Consider the following 23,401-nt stretch of genomic DNA (forward strand, 5'->3'; position numbering starts at 1 on the left):
TGTATCGTGAGCATTAATGAATGAAATGGGGCCGAGGAAGGAGGAGGTAACCGACGGGAAACTCCCGACCTACAGTCCTGACGTCATTGTATTGTCATGTCGATCCAACCCTGGACTTTGATCTCAGTTCACTTCATATCAGGTTGGCATGTACAAAACGCAGTAATACTTATGTCTATTGGTTTCTGTGACTTGAATCTGAATTCTTTTAGATTTGCCACATCTTTGATTTCTAGTATATCATCAAACAATAATTTCAATAAAGACATTTTAGTGTCATGATTTTCACCGATATGTTCAAACATGATTGTGCGTGGGTAGGGATATACTTGGGACTGTTTTACTCCCAAACTTTACCAGTGCTTTCCCTATCCTAACTAACCATACTTGGCGCGCTTTTCAGACTTTCGGATCTGACGTCATCCAGTTCGATGACTAAATCTGTCCCATTTAGTAGACTGTAGAAAGTGAGTATGTATGACTATTACACAATTGTGGTCTCATAACATGCCTACTATATTGAGTAAGTTCGTTCTAAAATGGAAACGAAGGCAGTTATGGTGATCCTCTTTACGTGATTGTTTGCAGGTTACCGACACTACTCATCACCTAGTCAGTCATTCACACATACACACGTAACATACACATTTGTTTTGGGAAAGTTGCTCCAATACAAGTCATGCTTGCATGACTACGTCGATGGTATTTTCTCATAATCATATCGTAAAAAAAGATTATTATTATGACTAGTTTATATACCACATTTTATCTGCTTTCGTGGGTTGCTTCTGCATTATTATTATTATGATTGTTTGTGTATACACCAGTCACTTTTTTTCTTCTCTTCAAGTTTAATCATATACAGCCTTTTCCTGAATCTTTCTAATAATATACTGACAGCTATCCAACATTTCATCGCCGGTTTGGCACTAGTTATTTGTTTTACTGACGTGCCTTTGGTAGGGTTAAAGATGTCACGTGATCAAAACAGTGTCACTCAGGGGGGGGGGGGGGTAGAGATAGTACGCAAGGGTTTTTTACCTAGGAGTATGGATCCTTGTGTAGTGATTTATTGGGAAAATAAAGCGAGAAGTTGATTACATTGGGCCAGGAGAAAGCTAGAAAGACTCGGTTAACCCCGCCATATAATGGATAACAATACTTACTTTACGTGGGCACAAAAAAGACGACCATGTATGGCGATATTTACTGACGTTGCATTTTACCTCATGGTTCCGCTTCTATCTGTTCACTGGTACTGGTACAATGAGCTTCTCAGAAACCGTACGTATTCTCCGTAGAGTTGTATACAAGCCAAGTGGTGAGTTGAAGGATTTCATCATTTTAGTGTAATACAGGGTGTCCATTAGTCTTGCTGCTGTACGTGTACATGTACACGTACGTGTATGTATGTATGTATGTATGTATGTATGTATGTATGTATGTATGTATGTATGTATGTATGTATGTATGTATGTATGTATGTTTGTATGTATGTATGTATGTATGTATGTATGTATGTATGTATGTATGTATGTATGTATGTATGTATGTATGTATGTATGTATGTATGTATGTATGTGTGTATGTATGTATGTATGTATGTATGTATGTATGTGTGTATGTATGTATGTATGTATGTATGTATGTATGTATGTGTGTGTGTGTGTATGTATGTATGTATGTATGTATGTATGTATGTATGTATGTATGTATGTATGTATGTAAGATCATTTTGATTTGAACAATTTCCCAACTAGACACCCAAGGTAATACACACATCAAATGGTAATCGGTCCAGCGGTTTTTGACTTTAGGCTGTTTACACAAATCCAGACAGACAGACAGACAGACAGACAGACAGACAGACAGACAGACAGACAGACATTTTGCCATGCCTATAGCACTACTGAACCTTATCAGTTTAGTTGTGCTAAAAATCTCAATTTTTGTCCAAAACTTACATCTTAAAAACTACTTGGTGAATTGGACTGAAACGTGGTGGGGATGTTTCCGAGGTGTTATTCTGCAGTTTAGTGTTCAAAAGCTTTTGACAACTCTGGCCCTATTAGCCATGACACCCTCAGCAACAGTGAAATGATGATGCATATTACAAAGATAACAGGGATGGGCAGGTAAGTGAATAAAAATTCAAAAAATGTATGCAAATATGCCTAGCAATAAGACCACGCCCATAGCAACAGTCAAATGGCGGTATACATTTCAAAGACAACAACAAGAATGGGTAGGCACACGAATAAAGATTTAAAAATAAACGTATGCAAATATACCTAGTAACAAGACAACGCCTATAGCAACAGCCAAATACAGTTGTGTTAAAATGCCATTGGCGGTATTTTTATTCTCGTATATTTTAATCATATCCAACATAAAGACAAAATTGCAATATACATATGTTCAGACTCTGTTGTTACGTCATCACTGTATGACCTCTACTGTACTGGGTCACTGGAACTACTCAGTATGGACGACCATATACATATACATTGATACATTTTGTATTATCATTCGGTGACGGAGGAAAGAAAATAATATGACTGTCACAATGTATTGATCAAAACACTTGTAGATTATTTTGTTGTTGGGATGCAATAAAAGCTTAACAACGACAAAACATAGCAATATCAAAGTTTAATGTATTTGAGTTGATCGTATTGTTTATTGTCATATAGTTTTCTTTCGGGTATTATCTGACGAGGACTCATAACAGTTCATAAAGTATTGTTATTAATAAAGTATTTCTTTTTACAAGATTTTGAAATGGTTTCCAATGATGGACTTTCCTTCTGTACATACAATGTCGCAATAAATTCACTCTTTTATTCCAAAATGTTTAAACTAATACAATCGTCACTATGGTGACAATATTTATAATACACAAGTCCATAGCGTGACATGTACGCTCCTGTCTAACGTTAGTCTTTCCATCATGATAGTTTCAGGATATCAAAGCTACGAGTCGTATATGGTATCCAACAAGGAAAAAAATATAAAAACTATCGAAACTAAATATGAAATAACATCAATAAGCTGAGTAAAGGAAACCTGCATTGACATCTGAAAGTGAAACTCATTCGGAAAAAAAGTAAGGTTACCACTAATATGTGATCAGATGTAATGTAATACCATTCTAAAAAATACTATCAATATGTTGACATTTCACGATGTAAATAATAAATCTTTAAAATACTGTCACATCCTACTAGGTTCAAACCCATACCTTGTCACTGTATCTCTATGGCAGGAACCCCCATTCCGTCTCTGTATCTCTATGGCAGGAACCCCCATTCCGTCTCTGTATCTCTATGGCAGGAACCCCCACTCTGTCTCTGTATCTCTATGGCAGGAACTCCCACTCTGTCTCTGTATCTCTATGGCAGGAACCCCCATTCCGTCTCTGTATCTCTATGGCAGAAACCCCCACTCTGTCACTGTATATATATGACAGGAACCCCCACCCCGTCTCTGTATCTCTATGACAGGAACCCCCACTCTGTCTCTGTATATCTATGGCAGGAATCCCCACCCCGTCTCTGTATCTCTATGACAGGAACCCCCACCCCGTCTCTGTATCTCTATGGCAGGAACCCCCACTCTGTCTCTGTATCTCTATGGCAGGAACCCCCACTCCGTCTCTGTATCTCTATGGCAGGAACCCCCACTCTGTCTCTGTATCTCTATGACAGGAACCCCCACTCTGTCTCTGTATCTCTATGGCAGGAACCCCCACTCTGTCTCTGTATCTCTATGGCAGGAACCCCCACTCTGTCTCTGTATCTCTATGGCAGGAACCCCCATTCCGTCTCTGTATCTCTATGGCAGGAACCCCCATTCTGTCTCTGTATCTCTATGGCAGGAACCCCCACTCTGTCACTGTATCTTTATGGCAGGAACCCCCACTCTGTCTCTGTATCTCTATGGCAGGAACCCCCACTCCGTCTCTGTATCTCTATGGCAGGAACCCCCACTCTGTCTCTGTATCTCTATGGCAGGAACCCCCACCCCGTCTCTGTATCTCTATGACAGGAACCCCCACTCTGTCACTGTATATCTATGGCAGGAACCCCCACTCTGTCTCTGTATCTCTATGACAGGAACCCCCACCCCGTCTCTGTATCTCTATGGCAGGAACCCCCACTCTGTCTCTGTATCTCTATGGCAGGAACCCCCACTCTGTCTCTGTATCTCTATGGCAGGAACCCCCACTCCGTCTCTGTATCTCTATGGCAGGAACCCCCACTCTGTCTCTGTATCTCTATGACAGGAACCCCCATTCCGTCTCTGTAACTCTGTGGCAGGAACCCCCATTCCGTCTCTGTATCTCTATGGCAGGAACCCCCACTCTGTCTCTGAATCTATGACAGGAACCCCCACTCTGTCTCTGAATCTATGGCTAGATGTATTGTTTCTCTCTCAGTGTTTATACCTAACTAGTTATGCTAGCTACCTATGTTGTATTTCGTATTCTCTCTGCCTACCGTTAGCCAATTCTATAAATATATGTCTGTCTATCTGTCTGTCTGTCTGTCTGTCTGTCTGTCTGTCCGTCCGTCCGTCCGTCCGTTTACCCACCCACCCACCCACCCACCCACCCACCCACCCACCAACCTGTGAATTAATCGTCTATCTAATTGGCGTCAGTAATCGTTTAAACATACACACCATCGAATACCAATATACATATGAAAAATAATAGACTGTATATATTACATATTTCTTATATAAAGTTCACATTTAGTGATACTCTGACAATATGTCATCATTATAAAAAAGTACTCCTACATAAAGTGAAATTGAAAGATTCGTCCACTCTCTGGAATTTGTAGACGAACGAACATGTAAGTATCATCTGGGAACCCTGTCACCATAGCTATCATCCGTAAACTACTCAAAGCAAGACACACCGAACTATGTCAACTCTTCTTGGACCTTACCATGATGTAGAATTTTCATTAGAGTCTTTCATAATTTTCACATCGATGCTTATGTACAGATAATTTGTTCTCAACTAAACCATAGCCCAAAACATGGCAAAATCTTTCTCTTGTCCGTTACTAATCTGACCCTAAAATGACGAGAATATCGCCATATCAACTGTCCATTGTAGATCATTATACGAAAAAATGTGCGACAGAGCTGTTATCACCTTGGGTCGTGTGCCATTGATCTTGCAGGTAGCGTTATTCCAGGCAATAACAACTGCGGATACTGCATACCCGATGAATGAGATCCGTGTCCCTGTTGAGGTGCGGAGAATCCGTTTTTAAGTTTACACGTATGGTTGCCAACATTCGACTTTAATTGATGCATGCTTAAAGCGAACGACAAGTGTTCTTTCTCTTCGTTAAGTTTCTTGATTTGTTGACGCAGGTCGTTGTTCTGGGTCTCAAGTTGCACTGTTTCCTTTTTTAAGAAAAGAGAAAAAAACTTTGAATTATATTTTTAAAATGTCTGGAAAAGTACGAGGGATACACGAAAATGACTGACGACGACGATCGTCTAGTCAACAAAGTTCAGTGCATTTGATCCTAATGGAAAAAGGGCAGATTACGTATTAGTTTTCTTGTTAAACACTTCAACGTTTTTTTCCAAATATGGAAATGCATCACCTTTAATATCATTTACGCTCGTTCTGGGATATGTATTTGAACCGGGACTTGAACATTATCGATCACACGGCTTTGTAATTCCAGATTGAAAAAGACTAAACGTCGTGTAGTTTTCTGTCGTTGGTCAGAACTTTCTCATTTACGTTCAGTATTAGTTTCTATTTCCAATAAATCAATGTTGTATTGATTTTTAATTCTACATCTAGAACATTCCCAATATCCAGCTAATGTTAACTCCTTCATTGATAATAACGCGAGAATTGAAACAAAACAAATGTTTTACTGTGCATAGTAAAACTCGACAAGGATTAAGGTTTAAGACCTTTCGATCTGTTCCAACAGTCACTTAAAAAACCGCAGCAAATATTATACATTTGTCCGTCCCGACGTTTTGGTTCCGTTGTATTTCATGACAACGAGTCATAGACCCTACACTAGTTGTAGGGTCAATGCCCTAATTGATAAACAACAATAAACAGCTTTCTCACTAGTATTCCGTATAAATACGACGTGTCGTGTCGCCCTATCAGACACCACTATCCTAGGCACAACACACCGTTTACTCCAGATTGCCTTTTCAGCTATAACGAAGCAGATTGTTAACGATGAAGTAATCAAACTTACCTTTAGAAGTGTATCTGCCCTATCTCGTTGTCGTTCTCTGCATTTTGCGGCAGCAAGTCGGTTCTTCTCCCTCCTGGCGTACCGTCTATCCTCCTCTTCAGGAGTTAACTGCAAAACAAAACAAAAACTGAAGGTTAACAAGTAGTAAAGAGAAAAGGACATACAACTACGCATGTACAACTTATAAAAAAATAACAAGTTTTATCAGCTATTTTTATGGATATTTGGCAAGTCAATAAATCGTATTATATGAAACACAAGGTAGCGGTGGCGCCGAGATACGGTGACACAGACAGGTTGATCTGAAATTATGTCTTAGTGTAAGTAAAACTGAAAACTTCAAAGACATGAGAGAATTTAAACTCATGTTGTGCATCGAAAACGTACTTCATGTCTTCGCATAGTCTTGTAAGTTGTAGCCACTTGAATTGTATACTGCTAACTACAGAGCGACTGATAATAATGAAAACAATTCAAATATGGGCCCACCTATATAGCAAACCACTATCACCGGAAGTAACTTATGTCGATGAAAGGTGGGCGTATTCTAAGAATTGCTTCCTCACTATTACATGTAGTATGTATTGTCAGTTTTATATTACTTGTATATTTAGTTTATTTATGTCACTTAGTTTGTTCTCGATTACAGTCTATAACGGAATTAATCATGGAGAAAGTTGACTCGGAAGTATTTAAAAAGTCTGAAAAGGAGGGGATGCAGTTTTAATAGTAGATAGGCAACGACGTCATACTGTGTTGTGTTTATTAATATCATTATATAATTATGCGTTTGTCTGATTATTGAGTTATTGATTTATTCCATCTATACTGGCCTTCTTGTCAAAACTACATCATAGGTCTAAATTAGCGTTTGTGTTAGGTAATGCTAGAATATTTCAAGTTACATTTCAGCTAGGTTTAGCGTTTGCGTTAAGTAATAATGCTGGAATTATTTATACTATTGCAAGAATTACATTCATTTATTTGTCGGATTTTATGTCGATTTTATAAATTCAGTGCAGCAGCGTTTGAAATCCAAAATTAGAATTGTATACGCCCACAACAAGTAATACGTATCGGATATAACTTGATGTATTCATTCGTTCTTGGAATTTGACATCAACGTCTTTGGGGTTGGATAGCTTGACATATCAATTCAGATGCAAACTCCCATTGATCAAAGGAGTCAAAGTACACCTATATGTGGCATTAAAAAATAATTTACTTGTAAAATGTAGTCACTTCTACACCCACATTCCAACTAGGTTCAACTTAAAAGGGAACTTTATCCCAACTAATAAAAGTGAGACAAGCTTTTGTTATGTGTGAAGTGGACATTCTAAAACACCAAAGAAATGGAAAATTGGGTGACAGGTGGTCTCTTCCGAGGCATTTATATTGGCGCCTTAAGATAATCAAGACACCTCTATTCATACCTTAAACAAACTCTCACTTTCAGTCAAAGACAATAGAAAATACAATAGCATTTAAGAGGAGCGAAAAACCTTTCAGAAAATATATAGGTTGATGGTGTAAACTTAATTCATTGTTGGGAAACAATAACTTGAAAATATGTCACCCTTCAAGTCTTACTTTTGCGCATCTCCATCTTAAGATGTTTCCTTCGATTATACTTTGTCTAATACACCAATTCGACCTTTCGAAAAGTTCAAGGTTATACAAACTTTGTGTCTGATAGATCGTCATTTTGGTGGGAAAATTTAGATACAGTGTTTTTATTTACCTCTTCAGTTATTATTGAAAATCTATTGAACACCACAATACCATGTGCCCTACTTCCTTACGAACGCTAGAGAACGTGGGAGTCAATAAACTTCAAAGAAATACGGAAGCGACTTCAGAGAACGTATATAGAACTTCATTCGACTCAATTACATTAAAATGTGAGCAATTTGTTTACGGACACTTGTCAGTCAGCTTTGAGATTTGTATCCGTATCATACCAAACAGCACACAGTTTGTGGTAGTATAGTAGCAAAGGAATTATTGACCAGAGCGGGGTATAGTATAGTATAGTATTGTATAGTATAGTCTAGTTCCTATACGGTATCATTACAATTTACACCACACCACGATGACATCCAGACTATACATGTACTAGTCTAGTTCCTATACGGTATCATTACAATTTACACCACACCACGATGACATCCAGACTATACATGTACTAGTCTAGTTCCTATACGGTATTGGTACGATTTACACCTATATACATTTAGTTAGAGACCACGTTGACATCCAGACTAAGTAGGGTATTACATCGACATAAATAGGAATTTTGTAACTGATGTATTGATTATAATGGTATTCACGCCATTCTGGTAAACCATTGACGGTGCGGTACGGACGGTGCCAGAGACGGATAAGTAGTTTACGATAACGGATATAACACAAAGAAAATTAAGAAACGAATAAGTGAAAGTTTTAAAATTATTTCATTTTTTTCCACAGCCACTTTATTTCAGAAAAGCCACGTACACAGGGTACTTATACTAAATATTTGAACTCCGATTTTCCCGTATTATATTTTACGTCTAAATCGAACCATGTACCCTCACTTTTGACACGAACTTGTTGATAGTGTGGCTTGGAAGTTCCACTGAACTTTGAACTTTGAACTGAGCAACTGGCAACAATTAGGGGCGAGATCGATAGTTCAAAGTAGGATCAAAAACTAAATTCTTTTACTTTGGGATGGGGTTTTTAGAGCCATTTTATTTCTCATCCTACAAAATCGATTTCACTTTTAACGGATGTGTTGTACCCCTAAATGCAAATATTTTCTTTAAAAAATGTTAAATGAAGAGAAGAAGTTAGAAGGGGTGGGGTTGGGGCTCTGAGGCCTAAGTGTATAAGAATTTAGCTTTTTATCCCACATTGAACTATTGATCTCGCCCTCTTGCTGACTGGTTACTGTACAGCAGCGAGAAAGTACTGCAAGTCGTGTCGCAGGGCATACGGCCGGCTGTCTGCTAACAGGGCCAGGTACTGGTATCATCAAATCAATCTTCATTCTCTGGTAATTCTTTTAGCATCTAATAACATGTATGTGTACTCTCCTTTACTTCCTACTTTCTTTCATTAATTGTAAACAATCAGTTGAATTTGTCACGTTTGACTATAATTTCTTTTGACAAAAGAGGCGTATCTTGATAACACATACTATATATACTATTTATGGACTAGTTCTAAATTAGAATAAAAAGTAATGTAGCCGGCGATATCACAGGAAACTCTAAATATTTGTAATCAAGAACAGAAGCGATTTTCAAATGTGAAAGTAAAAGATCTTTCACGTGATGTTTGTGGTCAGTGTGCAGTGCGTGGTCGTTAAGGCCAAATAAAAAAAGCTGTTTGATTCCGACTACCCGACCCCACCTAGTTGTTCACGCCGACCCTAACTTTTCTTTAAATATTCGAGAAAAATAATAATAAAATCGCGAAAATCGTGAAGTCTCGCAAGAAATAGTGGGTGCGGAAACTGACATTAACTTAAAAAGACAATATAAAACTATTCTTCCAATCTGTAATGGCTGTACATATGATAGGAAGAAATAAACAACACAGACATTTAGGAAACAGTGGAAAACCTGAACTAGACACTCACATATGAAAAAAAATATATATAAAATAAAATAAAAAATCTACCTACCCCACCTATTTTAAAATTGAATGTAATCGGAACCACACATTTTTTACGCCTAAAGATGAACAAAGGAAGATTGAGGAATACTTGGGCTGGGAATTTGAATATATTATTAGAATATTCGTTAGTCGATATGAAAGTCGTACCAAAAACTAGGGCCAATAAATCATCATTAGTGAACTTATAGGCAGATGGATTGAGGAAATCCAACATCCGACATTTGACATCGGATGATGTCAACTATTTCCTTCTTTCTTGGTTTATATGTAAATGAGCTAAAATATCCGACAAACCAGCTCCCATTCACTATTAAGCTACTCACGTATACTACAGCAGAAGTTGGCGATTACCTAATTAACCCATTCTCGCAAACCAGAGCTCTTATTTCTTCCGCTACACTTCTTACAGCAATTTTTGACGGTGCCGTAAAAGAGGCCGTGGTTTGCGACGATGAATAAATCTGACATGTGTAGACTGTATTAGTTTTTTTACGACGTCTGGTCTCTTTGTTTGAATACAATTATCAATTGAGTTGAAGCGAGTGGTTTCAAAGTTGTCTGTGAGAGTGTAGAGTTGTGTTCAGTAATTAATTATACATGTGCATTAACACAGATCTCGAGAGTAACCATCACTCGAATATTTGACAAGAATCATATTTCAAAATATCAAAGTTTTACTGTGTTTATGTGCTACAGTGTCTCTCATCTTCATCGTTACACGACTTCGACTAAGAATGATGGTTATTGATAAGCAGACCAGACTACGCGATCAAAATAATCTGACTGCCAGCGAATATTCTAAGTTAATAAGTACCCTAAGTGTAATAAACATTTTACATCGAATTCGGTGGAAGTCAACCTAAAACATTCACAATCAATACAAAAACGAAAGAAAAGTGTTTTCAAAACGCGTGGAAAGCCTATATATAGGCTCGAGTACAAGCATCATTCTTAAAATAGACCCAATGCTGTCCACAGTTGCCTGTGATCAATTTAGCTTTGTCTGTTACATGTAATTAAGAGTCGAGTGGGCTTGACTTTACAGGAATAGGCGGAAGCCATCGGACTACGGGCATATATATCCTTAATCCTGTCATGGAGATTGTCTGTTACATGAACTTGATCTGAAAAGGGTTTAATACTTAGTTTCTTTCTATTCAAATATTCCCAAGTGCTCGCCGGGATCTATTATCTTTGCAGGTGATCGACTTAATATAAGTAAACTATCCTGATCATACGTTTTGCAACGTGAGATACAATTACGCGTATTGGTGCTGTTAAGATCCTATAAATAATACAATAGCTGTTTATGAACGTTTAGACTGTTTACTCTTCATGTAGTCCATGAAGTAGCTGGTCACACTCTATCTTGACATCTAAAAATACTAGTAAAAATACAAAAACCACGGTTTCGACAATTAAACCTTTCCCAGCATATTGTGCAGAGTCAGATTGTTTGTTTCAGTGTGTATTGTATATTGGCATGGTTTGTTCACTGACACCAGTCAACAATGGGGCCTCAGTGATACAGGCTATAGCTGCAACTGTAGCATTTTTTTAAAGATCAAATAACCAAATATACATTGATGAAAAAATTGGCAATTGCTTATAAAAAGACATTGTATATGTTAATTAGTGGTCAATATTATCTGAATATGAATTGTGTAGAGGCAAGTTAAAAAATTTAGCGAAAGCTCGATTTTGAATCTGTCACCATGTTCAAACTGTACTAGTTGTAGCTGGAGTATCATTTCGATTAGACAACTACAATATATTCACTGAAAATTGTAAAAAAAAATACCAATAATTAAACATTGTTTATGTTAATCAGTGGTTGATATTATCCATAAGCAGTACAGAAACAGGTTGAATCGTGATCACCATTGAGGGCGCTGAATTTTGGATGCAGACCCAAAAAACAATTTCTCAACTCAACTTAGTTATATCATAAAAGTATCACTAATTTTAGGGTTTCAAAAGTTTAAATCATTTCAAGTCATATTGACATAAATAATAATAATAAATAAAGATCAAGTAGAAAGTAAGAACATTTGGGGAAAACATGCACAATGGAGGTCAGTTACCATTTAGATATAGAAATTCATTAAATTATTTGAAAGTGTGTCTCTATTGGCTATGTTTATGAGCAGTTCAACATGTTCAGATCAATGGAGGCACAGATTTTAGGGTCAGTCCATCCAGTAAATTTCAAGGTATTTCATTTCTTATGTGTTACGTGTACAGCTACACATGCAAGTTTTTATACGACATGGTGGCACAATGCAACTAATGGCCTGCAATATTGAGAAGTCATTTCTAACAAAACTGTTGCTTAAAAAGGTGCAATGTTATGACTCCATGTCATATGCTTGGGATGTATCAAGAGACAAAGCGTTTTATGTTATATTTGAACGTATATTTATAGCCATTGTTAATGGTTTATTGTATGCACATACATTTGATACGGGAGGGTGGTTCATGATTTCGTTCAGTTCAGTTGTTGAAAATAAGGTGACACCCCCCCCCCCCTTTATTCACTTCGTAAAAATGATGACCCCCCCTTCTTTGAGTCCCAAATTGAGGTGCCCCCTCCCCTATTTACCGCCCCCCCCCCGGCCGTAAAAACTTATCGCTCCCTTAGCCATATTTGATTTTGTCACAATACAAAGTGATGTGCAAATGTCTCACATAATATGTTACCCTTGTGCCTGTTTGCTCATAACCGATTTGAATACCCCTTATATTATTGTAATCTCAGACTACATAGTGACGTTTACTTGTTGACTATTTACCGGGAGTACTTGTTACCCCATAGACAATAGAAGCATATATAGTGTCACCTTGCATTCTTCTGTTGGGAGGAAAACTGAAATGGATTACTATAGAACTTTATGTCCGTTAATTATGAGTAATCAATTGATCGTCCGACCATGAACCAAGGCTGTCACATTCAAATCAAAATAATAACTCCTCAGGTCGTACTGTACTACGGATCAACAACATTTAAAAAAAACAATACCTGTATTGACTTCGTTCGTATATTTTGTAGCCGTATTTCCTCTAACTCCTCGGCAGTGCGTCTTGACATAATGGATTTCTTTATTTCCTCCTTCAGACGCGGGTTCAAAGGTGAAGACGACGACGGCGTGGATTTGCGGCTGTGATGGACTGATAAGTTATGATGAATTGTGAGTGAGCCGCCCTGATGATGGTGCGTAGGTTGTTGCTGACATTCTCTTCCGTCAGTCATGTTAGTATGAGTTTGAAGTCACTATTGTTTCACAAATCACGATATAAAATCAATGTCTTGGGATATTTAAGAAATCTTCGGCTACAAAAGAATGTAAGGCAAACTCAGTTAAGAACAAAAGTCAAAATAGAGAGAGAGAGAGAGAGAGAGAGAGAGAGAGAGAGAGAGAGAGAGAGAGAGAGAGAGAGAGAGAGAGAGAGAGAGAGAGAGAGCGAGAGAGAGAGAGAGAGGGAGAGGGAGAGGGGAGAGAGAAATACAGACAGACAGACAGACAGACAGACAGACAGACAGACAGAGACAGACACAGAAACAGACACATACATACATACATACATACATACATACATACATACATACAAACACCATTTTCTTGATCGATAGTGAAGTAGTCATGATTATGCTTCAGGTATTGTACCACGAGATAAGAGGTCAGCGAAAGTACTACCTCGTGGGTTTGAATCAACCATGTCACGTGTGCAGAACACTGATACAATTTTTGGCAATCGTTGCACCATTCTATGTTCATAATGTCTTACTTACAGAAAGAAAGTAATCTGACGTTACGGCACCGTGACGGCGACGAGTTCGTAATTTTTCGAGTAATGAACGATAGCTCTATGACAACGCCGACTACAACATGTGGAAATGACTAATTGAATACACACAAAACGTTTGAATAAATTCAAACCCATAAATACTGTTTATCGACCTTTACAAGGTCACATATGATTATATCGGTTAAATTTTCATTCATTTTAACTAGGTTTTATGACATTATGAATAGTGTTAAAAGGAAAAATAACACCTATTATGGAAACTTTTGTTTTGGTCCTTTCAAAAGTTTAATTCAACTATTTCGTCAGTGTTGGATATCGTCTGCTATGATGACTAGTACATCTGAATCGGCGGAAGTGTATGACGCACTTCCATATCTGCCGCCCATGTCAACATGGATAAATGTACCATGTAGAGTATTCAACCACAGGTAGAGAAGTTTGTTCCGCCTACCTTCGGTTTCATTCAAGTTTTGATGAAAGTCGATAACACGGATAGTACGTTAATCATTGCGTCATGAGGAAGCAATTTTCGGACGGTTTCTTTCCGCGCTCCCTGGAATAGTGTATCTATACGATCCTACTTCATTCAACGTTGACTAGAAGATCTCAATCGACGTGAAAATATTTTTAAGCCTGGATTTTAACATCTTTTATTTGGCATAAAATTGTAGAAGAACTAGTGACCGTAACAGTAAGGTTTACGACAAGTTTTTCATTAGTCACCGATGGCAAAATTAAAAATCAGAATGAAGATTACTTATATACATAGTGCGGAACAAAGTCAACGTAGTATTGTATTAGAAAAATCTGAATTGGTGGGTCCATTATTTCTCCAATACTCTTAAAACATTAACTTCTTGTTCATGATCAACTATATTAAAGCTACAGTTGTATTTTACATTCTATAACTCAAGCGAGGTCAAGGTTATGCATCGCAAAACAATGACCATCGTATAATCATAATCATGTACAAATATCTGTGCGTTTCGACCATTTTCTATTTTTGGCGACCGAATGGGAAACACTCCGCTTCACTATCTCTACGTTGTTATAAATTATCTACTATCCATGAAAGTAATAGAAGCTATCTCAATGCACTTTTCTAGACATAAATGTAAAAGATGTCAACTTTGCATAACAAAACAGACAAATAAATAAATACTAGTACTCCAGACAAGTTTTAGATATTGTCCATCGAACACAACGCGTCGTTAGTAAAGACACAACTCATCGCATCATACGCACAAACTGCCAAGAAGAAATACGGAACTCAAACATTTCAGAGAGAACGATTTGCAATAAAAAAGAAAGAAAATGAAAGAAAATGTAAGTTAACAGCTAAAAAAGTTACTTTAACTTGAAATTAATGTAAACACTCACCATTTAATGCTAGATATAAATGAATACGTGCCTTCTAGTATTGTCACTACGAAATACAAATCACTGCATACACAGTAATGTAAGTTACTTATGTAAATGAAAGTACTCTCAACGAGTTTGCACGACTCGCGATCTGGAAATGTCAAACACAATATATAAGCATCATAGTTGACAGCATAACAGGTGACCATTACTGTTTAAGTATTGTACGATATTTTGAAGCCAAAATTAGAAACCCCTCGTGCAACGTTTCCAAATTTAGTCTGCGGAAATTACGCAGCGTTTTCTCTTTTGTTATGTTAAATGAGAATGCATCACCATCTTGCAATCGAGTCAAGACTAGAAATTACGTTCGCAGAAAACACCTACTGGTCTCCTAAAAAAGGAGAGGTCGACAATGAACTTGACTATGTATAAGACAGGCGTAATATAAGTCATAGTTCTCAGCCCACATCATTAGGCATTGGAAGCACGGGCTGTGAAAGTGACAGATAGTACTGATAGCCCGGTTGTCATAAAAATAAACTTTGCCATTTCAAAACTTTCCTATACAAGTCATCATATGAACTTATTATAAATCATATCTTGGGTTCAATTATCAATCGTTATTATAATGTCCATATGTTACAAGTGTTTGGTGGTGATCGTTGAAGTCCAGTTATGAGAATATTTATCGATTGATACAGCGATTCTTCTGGCAACTCTATATGGTTAAAAAAAGAAGAAACGTTTTCCAAATATTTTTGTTCAACAAAAAATAGTTTTGATACAAAAACGGTTATCCTGGTCGCAAAGTTTGGTTGGAGCGTTCTCAATATGTTTGAGCTAATTCGAAATGTACATTCATTGATTGCCACCACTCTGGTTGACATTGGCTAGATTAAACCCTGACTGACCCCACATGTAAATTTTGTTAACCCGGAGACATTTGTGTCAGAGTTGGTCAGTTACTCGCCTTTGACTGAAGTTTAGCATTTACACTCCTAAAAGCTTTTCGTTCGAAGTAAATGTACGTACAATGAACTTAAACGTCACATGATAAATTGCTTCCTATTTATTGTCAAAGTCACTTTTTCTTCTGTTTTTGTCCTAGATTGCACAAAGCCGTTTTGACATATGTTAACATAACTTTTACTAGCCGATTAATAGTTAACTCTTAAAGAGTGTATGTGTGTACAAGACATGCACAATTATACGACATGCTGCAAAACATTAACAATATTTTGAATTATTGCTAAGAATATTCTCGTGATTGTTTGTAGATACACGAAGGTAGGACAAGGAGACACCAACCTTGAACTTTGAACTTTGAACTTTGATCCAGACAATAGCGGGATTTCCAGACAAACTTGATACGGGGTGAATTCGACGAAATGCACCATGTTGGTCTGGGGGAGTGGGGCCAGTGATGGATATTTCCATTAAACAATCGAAACATAATTTATTTATAATATAAATTTGGCGAATGTGGTCGAAAGTTGTAGGCGTAAATGCTACACTCAGACAGATACCCTTTGAAAGTCATCGTGAATTTCTGAGACGCCAACTTGAGAACTACAAAAGGGTATGGAAGAAAAGTGTACGTGGTACAGTATGTGTATAGCCACTTGCAATTGTTCATTGGCCCACGCATATGTATATATAAGTTGTTCTAAATACCAAACACAATACTTGTATTATAGATGACCCCAGTGTAGGTTTTTAAAATGCTCTCGGGTCAGATTTGGCAGTTAGATTGTATTACCAACCGAAGGATGGCTGTTTGTAAATTGTCCATGACCATGCATACTTCAAAGTGTTCACCATTACAAAGTTTCTAGGTCAGACATCCAATGTTGTACGTACAATTTCTATTGTAATTGATAAAGGTATAAGACTAAATTTATAAAGTTAGACACCAAAGTAGTACGTTTAAAATAAGTTGACATATCACGCTGTAGATGAATAATGACATATGACGATGAATCATGTTATCGAACACATCGTGACTTGCATCCAGCACTACTCCAGAGACTTCGACATTTGGCACGACATGCTGACTTCACAGTATTGTGACAAATGACCTTGTAAACCTGAATTAGTGCTTAGGGAATGAGCAGCGTTTACGAAGGGGCTCGGGGGGGGGGGGGTGTTTGATAAAATGAGCTCGGGTTCGAAAGTTTTGGAGGTGCGGAGGGAGAGGGGAGCTGGCAAATTGTGATGGTTTAAATCATTGAAAGTGCGGGGGGGGGGGGGGGTCTACGAATAATATTTTGACCAAAGTATTTTCTCCTCTTGTCCCCTGGCCACAAATTCTGCTCGTTCCCTATACTATAGTTGGCTATAAGTTACGATGTGTTCGATACAGGAAATAGGGTATATACATGTATACAGTCTACTGAACAGCATTGAACCAAACAATAAGACACGCAAATGTTGTTGTTCTAAACCACTGTCGTCTGCAGAGTAACACCAACTCTCAGAGAAGGAAAAGTATGCCTTGACTTGCGATAACACAATAATAGTTATTTAAGTACGTACGGTTATTTCCATTCCGAGGTTCCTCAGGTACTTCTGTCGCTGTTTGCAGCTGGGAAATGCGACTTCAAAATTAGTGACTGTACTATGGGATTATCGTTTGAAAACCCAACTTTGGAATCAAACGAAGACTTTTGGGTGACAAACATGAATATCGGAGGGCAATTCAAAATAGGGTATGAATCATGCAGTCAAGGCCATGCCACATACTGACGTTTCCGAGCTGCTAGTCAAATTTAAAAGTGTTACATCATCCGCATTTAAGCCTTATTACAGTCCTAAACAGTTCATCCAGCTTGAAATTGCACTACAGCACTGATATCTTGAACCATACATGTCGTTGTGATCGGGTATGTGATCATACACAATATTTACCATTGAAGTGTAATTATTTTACGATGCATTTTGTATAGAATACCTCCCTATGAACGTTTGGCTTATTTCCTGTAAACAACCTACTGTGATTTTACAGTGTGTTGTTTATCATAACTCGCAGCCAAATGCTTCGTGCTTGCTCGTATAAAATCCACAACCGTACCCATACTAGTATGACACAGAAACAGCACCATGAACAAGATTGCGTCCACAAGACACATTTTACAATTTTCATACTAATTCCATACACAAACACCAAGAAGATTTGTTTGTTTAGTTTTTGGAATATTGTGTTGGTTCATAATCGTAAATTATGTTTTCAAATCCCATATCAAATAAAATATGGCGGCTGTAAAAATTGATTGGCGGGAATCAAATCATACGACATTTACTCACATTTCATTTGGGCTTCTAACACTTATCAGTATGTTAAGAATGGATCTAAGGGGCCCAAGTCTAACAGTGGGTCATTACTTTGACAAACGTTCAGAGAATTTATCTGTAATTGAGCTGTAATCATCACATCAGATTTTAATCAGATTGGCCTGATAGTGTTTCAATATCAATTACTAAGATCTTCGATCTTCGTCATGTTTGTAATAAAACTTACGATCTAAGCAGAAACCGTTCACTGAACCATTGCTTTCATTGGTAGCTTCATTTGATCATCATAACGTACCACGTCGGCTTATAAAAACGTGCTACTAGAATTTTCCGAATAACGTTTAAGTACTTTTTGAGAGCATACTGTCGTCTGTGCGATTACTTTCATATATTTTTCCAACCCTGACATGTTTCAATCTGTTGTATTGGTTACGTCAGCGAGTTGTCCAAAACCGTTCTGTTCCCAGTCAACGAAAACCCACTCAAACGAATGTGAAGCCAGGACAGAACCAAACTATTCACCGACATTGCCGGATTAGCATGTGTGTAAATGTTAAGACAGTTAACTAATGTCCTGTTGACGAGGGCACACGAATACTACGCTCTTTTAGAATTTAAGTGTAGGTCTGTTGACCTTGCTAAAACTAAAGCAGATCCACAGCAAAGGTCAACATATATAAGTTTGTTGTTGATGTTGACCGTGGTAAAATTTCTTAGAAGTTTGCTATAACAATAGTGAAATCGTCGAATTTATTAATATGTCACTCAAATTAATCTGACCTGGGTTTTATAAATTACACATGTAGTTAGAACCTTTAGTTATGTTGACAGAAGCCCTGCAAATCTTGTTTGACTTTTTACTTCAAGTTCTACGTCGTATAAACGTTATATTGACCGTGTATCGCCAGTGTGCCGCTCTGTCACTTGGGTTCAACTACAATCGTACGAGGTACTACAGCCAAAATAGGTATAGATCTCCATGTAGCACTATGAATAGTAGACTGTCGACAGTCGTTCGTGCCTTTTTTGCTACGTTTTACCTAAAACTAAAGTCGTTGCCTCGCGCCGGATCTGGAGCAATACTATAACTATAACAATACTATAACTGATTAAACAGCGAGTGCTCGTGCCTCCGGCTCTCACAGTTCGTGCCTTCGGCACTCGCAGTTCCTATCAGTACGCATTAGTATTCAGTGCTACAGAGCGAGGCGACGACTTTGTTTTAGATGAAACGTAGCAAAAATGCACGAACGACTGTCGACAGTCTATATGAATAGAAGTGTGGCATTTTATTAGGTTGAGTGGGTTTCAGCTCACTACTAGCGATAATAATATTGGAGGTGAAAAGAAAGGGCGACGTGGCTTACAGAAGGTGACACTTGAAACCAGTTATAGAACAACAATTTGAGAAGACTATTTATAGCTAATACTAATGAGTACTTCCATGTATGGACCTGAACCGTGTAGGGTTTCGCTACGTAAATCGTAAAACGTTTCTGAAATAAATATGGCCTGTAAGGTACATCGTGTTCTTCAGCCCTATCAGGCTTCTGACTAATAGCGTGATAAGAACAGATGTCGTATATAATACAGACTACAATAAACAGTGTATAAACTGTCAAAATGTACAGCTAGCTGTATCTCTCTCATCTACACACCTAGTCGTGCCAACGTGTCCAGGACAGTTCATAACAGATAAGAGTGGGTGTATTTTGGGAGACTACATCCATGATAACAGCATCACGGTGACCTTTGCCCTGAAGGTTCTACAAGATCATCCGTGTAGGCTCTGACCTATTTCGTCCATATGACATCTGTATTTCTAAAATATCACAATGTTATGTGATGTCTTAACCCTACGTGGTTTGGTACATGTGTATACGTGAAACGTATCAACACACTCCATATAGGACGATAATATGTAACAGAACTTGTCTCATTGTTTTTATACACTCTACCTTAAATTATATTTTTGTTGTTGTAATTTTGTATACAAATGCGGTGTGATGAAGTTTTTATTCCAAATGCGGGAATACAGATGATTGCGCTACTTCATGAACTAAACTCTCCACACGAGCTAAACTTTAGTGAAAAAAGCAAGGTGTGTTGCACAAACTAGTCAGCCCCGTGGCTTTCAAGACTGACGCGTAGTGGTTCATGGAATATCGCTCCCGATACGTGTTGAATGTCAGATATACATTTGCATTCCGCCAAAATACTTAAATAGTACATGAAACGAAGTACACGTGAAATTTGCCTCGATTACGATTGAAAGCTTTCACTTCTGGGCCAAAGTGATTATTTATAGCATACAGTCAGTCATTTCTATGTATAATTGCCTTTCATCATCTTTCTTGGCCCAGGCCAATTTCTTGATTTACAATGGCCTAACCCACAATATAAAAACAAACTAAGGAAACCTATTATTTCCGCAGGAACTCCCTGAAATCACTCAAATAGCATCATTCATTTTTTAAAAATAAAAAACCAGTGTAAAGTAGATCAAGTTAACTTTTCGGGCACTTTTCACTATCAATGCCGACCTCATTTTGAAATTTTTAACTTGTTTGCTGAGACATAGAATTCTGGAACTGAAGATGCGCCTCTGTGTAACGTGTAAACTAGTAAAAAGATAATGTTAGCTTGAAAAAAAACCAAGCAAACACACACAAACAAACAACAACTAACGATGACATTTAAAAATGGTATTCTATAACAGGGGATCTTTCGTGATTATTGAACAACTGATGATCACATTTCGCGAAACTACATGGATTTATGAAATTATATTCGTTTTATTGCATCGCCTTTTATGGTGTCTCATTCATCACATGACCGATAATGGACATCAGTGTTTGAGGCGGTGCCGTGCCTCAATTTCACAGTGTCGAAATATACATGTCAAATCGAACGATTTTTGGTCCTGACGAAAAATAGGTTTCAATGAACTCATTTTTGGTCGATTGACAATTTGACCAATACACTGAATCATTACTGGTTGGCTCGACAGTCACAGAACACTGTATTACATCTCAGTTAGGAAACACATTCATAGTATAAAGGTAACGAATCATACTACTCAACCACAGACACTTGTTTCCCGAGATATGTTCAGAATACAATAAAATATCGATAATATTATATTGAGATGCTTGGCCGATAATATATGAAAGGGGCACCATTTCGCGGTGTGTGGACTTACGCGATCCTAGAAAGCCGTGTTATTTTACCCCTTTTATATATCATCGGCCAAATATGTCAATATTATCGATATTTCATTGTATTCTGAAACATATATCTCGGGAAACAAGTGCCTGTATACAAGACTTGGCCAAAATGATCGCAGTCGTGTTGTATTCAGGTTGTATTGATTTGGATTAGTTACATGTACACCTCCACGATTCATTCTCGCAAACCAGAGCTATTATTTCTTCAGTAGGGACCGGCTTGTTAAGAACGGTACCGTAAAACGGTCGTGGTTTGCGACGATGCCACGATTATACATTACAAATAAGTATTACAATATTTGTTACACCGTTATATTAAACCTTTGTCAACTATGACGTCAGCAATTTAAGTCCCCACGCAAAATATTACTAAGTAAACATGGATTGTCCTAGTGTTGAGGGTTCGGCAGCTAAAGCGCCCTCTAACGGTCAAAAATAATTACACTGGTTATATTCAGACTGATATCTAGGAAACTGAAACAGGGTTTCACTGTAATCATATGATACACACGAACGTATACTAAAATGAAATTTGTGATTGAATTTCCGTCAACAGACTTAATTTGAATGTTAATTGTTGATTTAGCTACACTGCGTATTAATCGTGTCAATGTTGTTTCCGGGTGCTTTAGGAATGCACAGTATACATTGCGCAATACAAACTACGCCCTCATGAGTCACCCTGACTTGCTGTATTTGAGTAGAACAGACTTAAGAGACGTGCCTTTCTGCATTTTTTACTGTTGTTGTGCTACATGAGAAATCATTGTTGAACTTGGCTTCCGGTGACTTGAGAAACCACGTGTTATTTTATTTTTCTTATAATAGGACAAGCGCTACATAAAACGTGTGACTGTTTTTTTAAACTTGTCCGTGGTTCTAAGTTTGTATATAATAAAGTAATGTGAATACATGGTATGCATTCACGACTATACCTGAAACAATTATGTAAGAGTAATAGCATAGTTCCGGTATAAGCTTATATTTAACAGTATTAAATATTGAAAATACGTATGACGTTTTCTACAAAATAATCTAAAAATGAGGAAATTGTCGGAATTTGATGAACACCGTTGAAAATCTAAGCACTCAACTGTGGATAAGTAATTATAGTAGACATATGACCCTACTTACCTAGCGTACTGGGGATGGTTGTGTTAGTTTATGAACAGCACAAATGAATATCAATATAATGAAAGGGCCAGATTCTGACCGTTGAGGGCAGAATACATACTAGAAGCTTCTGTACATACAGCGCCCACTCTCTATCTATCTAGTATATCTCTCCTCTCTCCTCGCTCTCTCTTGCTCTATTTCTATCTCTCTATCTTCTCTCTCTCTCTCTCTCTCTCTCTCTCTCTCTCTCTCCCTCTCTCTCTCTCTCTCTCTCTCTCTCTCTCTCTCTCTCTCTCTCTCTCTCTCTCTCTCTCTCTCTCTCTCTCTCTCTCGCTCTCTCTCCTGTAACTGGGCAGACAAAAAGAATCGTGCAACAGTGATATGCACACATACACTAGTCTCCATATTTCCATATTTATATGCATTCAATTTTCAACCAACGAGATTAATTGAAAACCAAAAAGCCAGAAGTTGCATACATACATCGTTCCCTGCCCTTGTCTTTGTTTGCCAATACCTAGGAATACTTCTCTATTTTGCATTACAGGTGTGCCAAGATCTGGCAACTCTACAACAGGACACTCTAAAGGAGTGAAAAAAAACTGTCACGTAGGGCTTGTAAATGCAATGTAAATCCTCCTGCATTTATGATCCCTCGATAGCGTCATACAGTGT

The 23,401-nt window shown here is 37.7% G+C and overlaps 1 protein-coding gene across 7 annotated transcripts; it reads right to left on the reverse strand.

Moving 5' to 3' along the window:
- Positions 1 to 4,628: 4,628 nt before the first annotated feature.
- LOC144452695 (cyclic AMP-dependent transcription factor ATF-3-like) lies at positions 4,629 to 22,781 on the reverse strand. Of its 7 annotated transcripts, none has more exons than XM_078143866.1 (5): positions 22,745 to 22,760; positions 15,108 to 15,240; positions 12,940 to 13,251; positions 6,255 to 6,362; positions 4,629 to 5,424 (listed from the first exon to the last, which is right to left on the reverse strand). In XM_078143866.1, exons 3-5 carry the CDS (start codon positions 13,168 to 13,170, stop codon positions 5,164 to 5,166), a joined length of 600 nt encoding a protein of 199 aa, XP_077999992.1. In that variant the 5' UTR covers positions 13,171 to 13,251; positions 15,108 to 15,240; positions 22,745 to 22,760; the 3' UTR covers positions 4,629 to 5,163. The 7 variants fall into 7 exon arrangements, with proteins under 7 accessions (XP_077999992.1, XP_077999985.1, XP_077999969.1 ...); XM_078143859.1 differs by lacking the exon at positions 22,745 to 22,760 and adding an exon at positions 17,628 to 17,975; XM_078143843.1 differs by lacking the exon at positions 15,108 to 15,240 and having other exon boundaries at positions 22,745 to 22,781.
- Positions 22,782 to 23,401: the final 620 nt, after the last annotated feature.

Source organism: Glandiceps talaboti, chromosome 2 (genome assembly GCF_964340395.1).
Source record: "Glandiceps talaboti chromosome 2, keGlaTala1.1, whole genome shotgun sequence".
In the NCBI taxonomy this organism is placed as follows: Eukaryota; Metazoa; Hemichordata; class Enteropneusta; family Spengelidae; genus Glandiceps; species Glandiceps talaboti.

Bases quoted from the DNA above. Each gene is read 5' to 3' on its own strand.
- LOC144452695 (XM_078143843.1), bottom strand. From the start codon at position 13,170: ATGACTGACGGAAGAGAATGTCAGCAACAACCTACGCACCATCATCAG. The intron at 6,363-12,939 runs GTATTGTTTTTT...TTTGTTTTGCAG, and splicing joins TACGAACGAAGTCAATACAG to TTAACTCCTGAAGAGGAGGA. The intron at 5,425-6,254 runs GTAAGTTTGATT...TTCTTAAAAAAG, and splicing joins GGGCAGATACACTTCTAAAG to GAAACAGTGCAACTTGAGAC.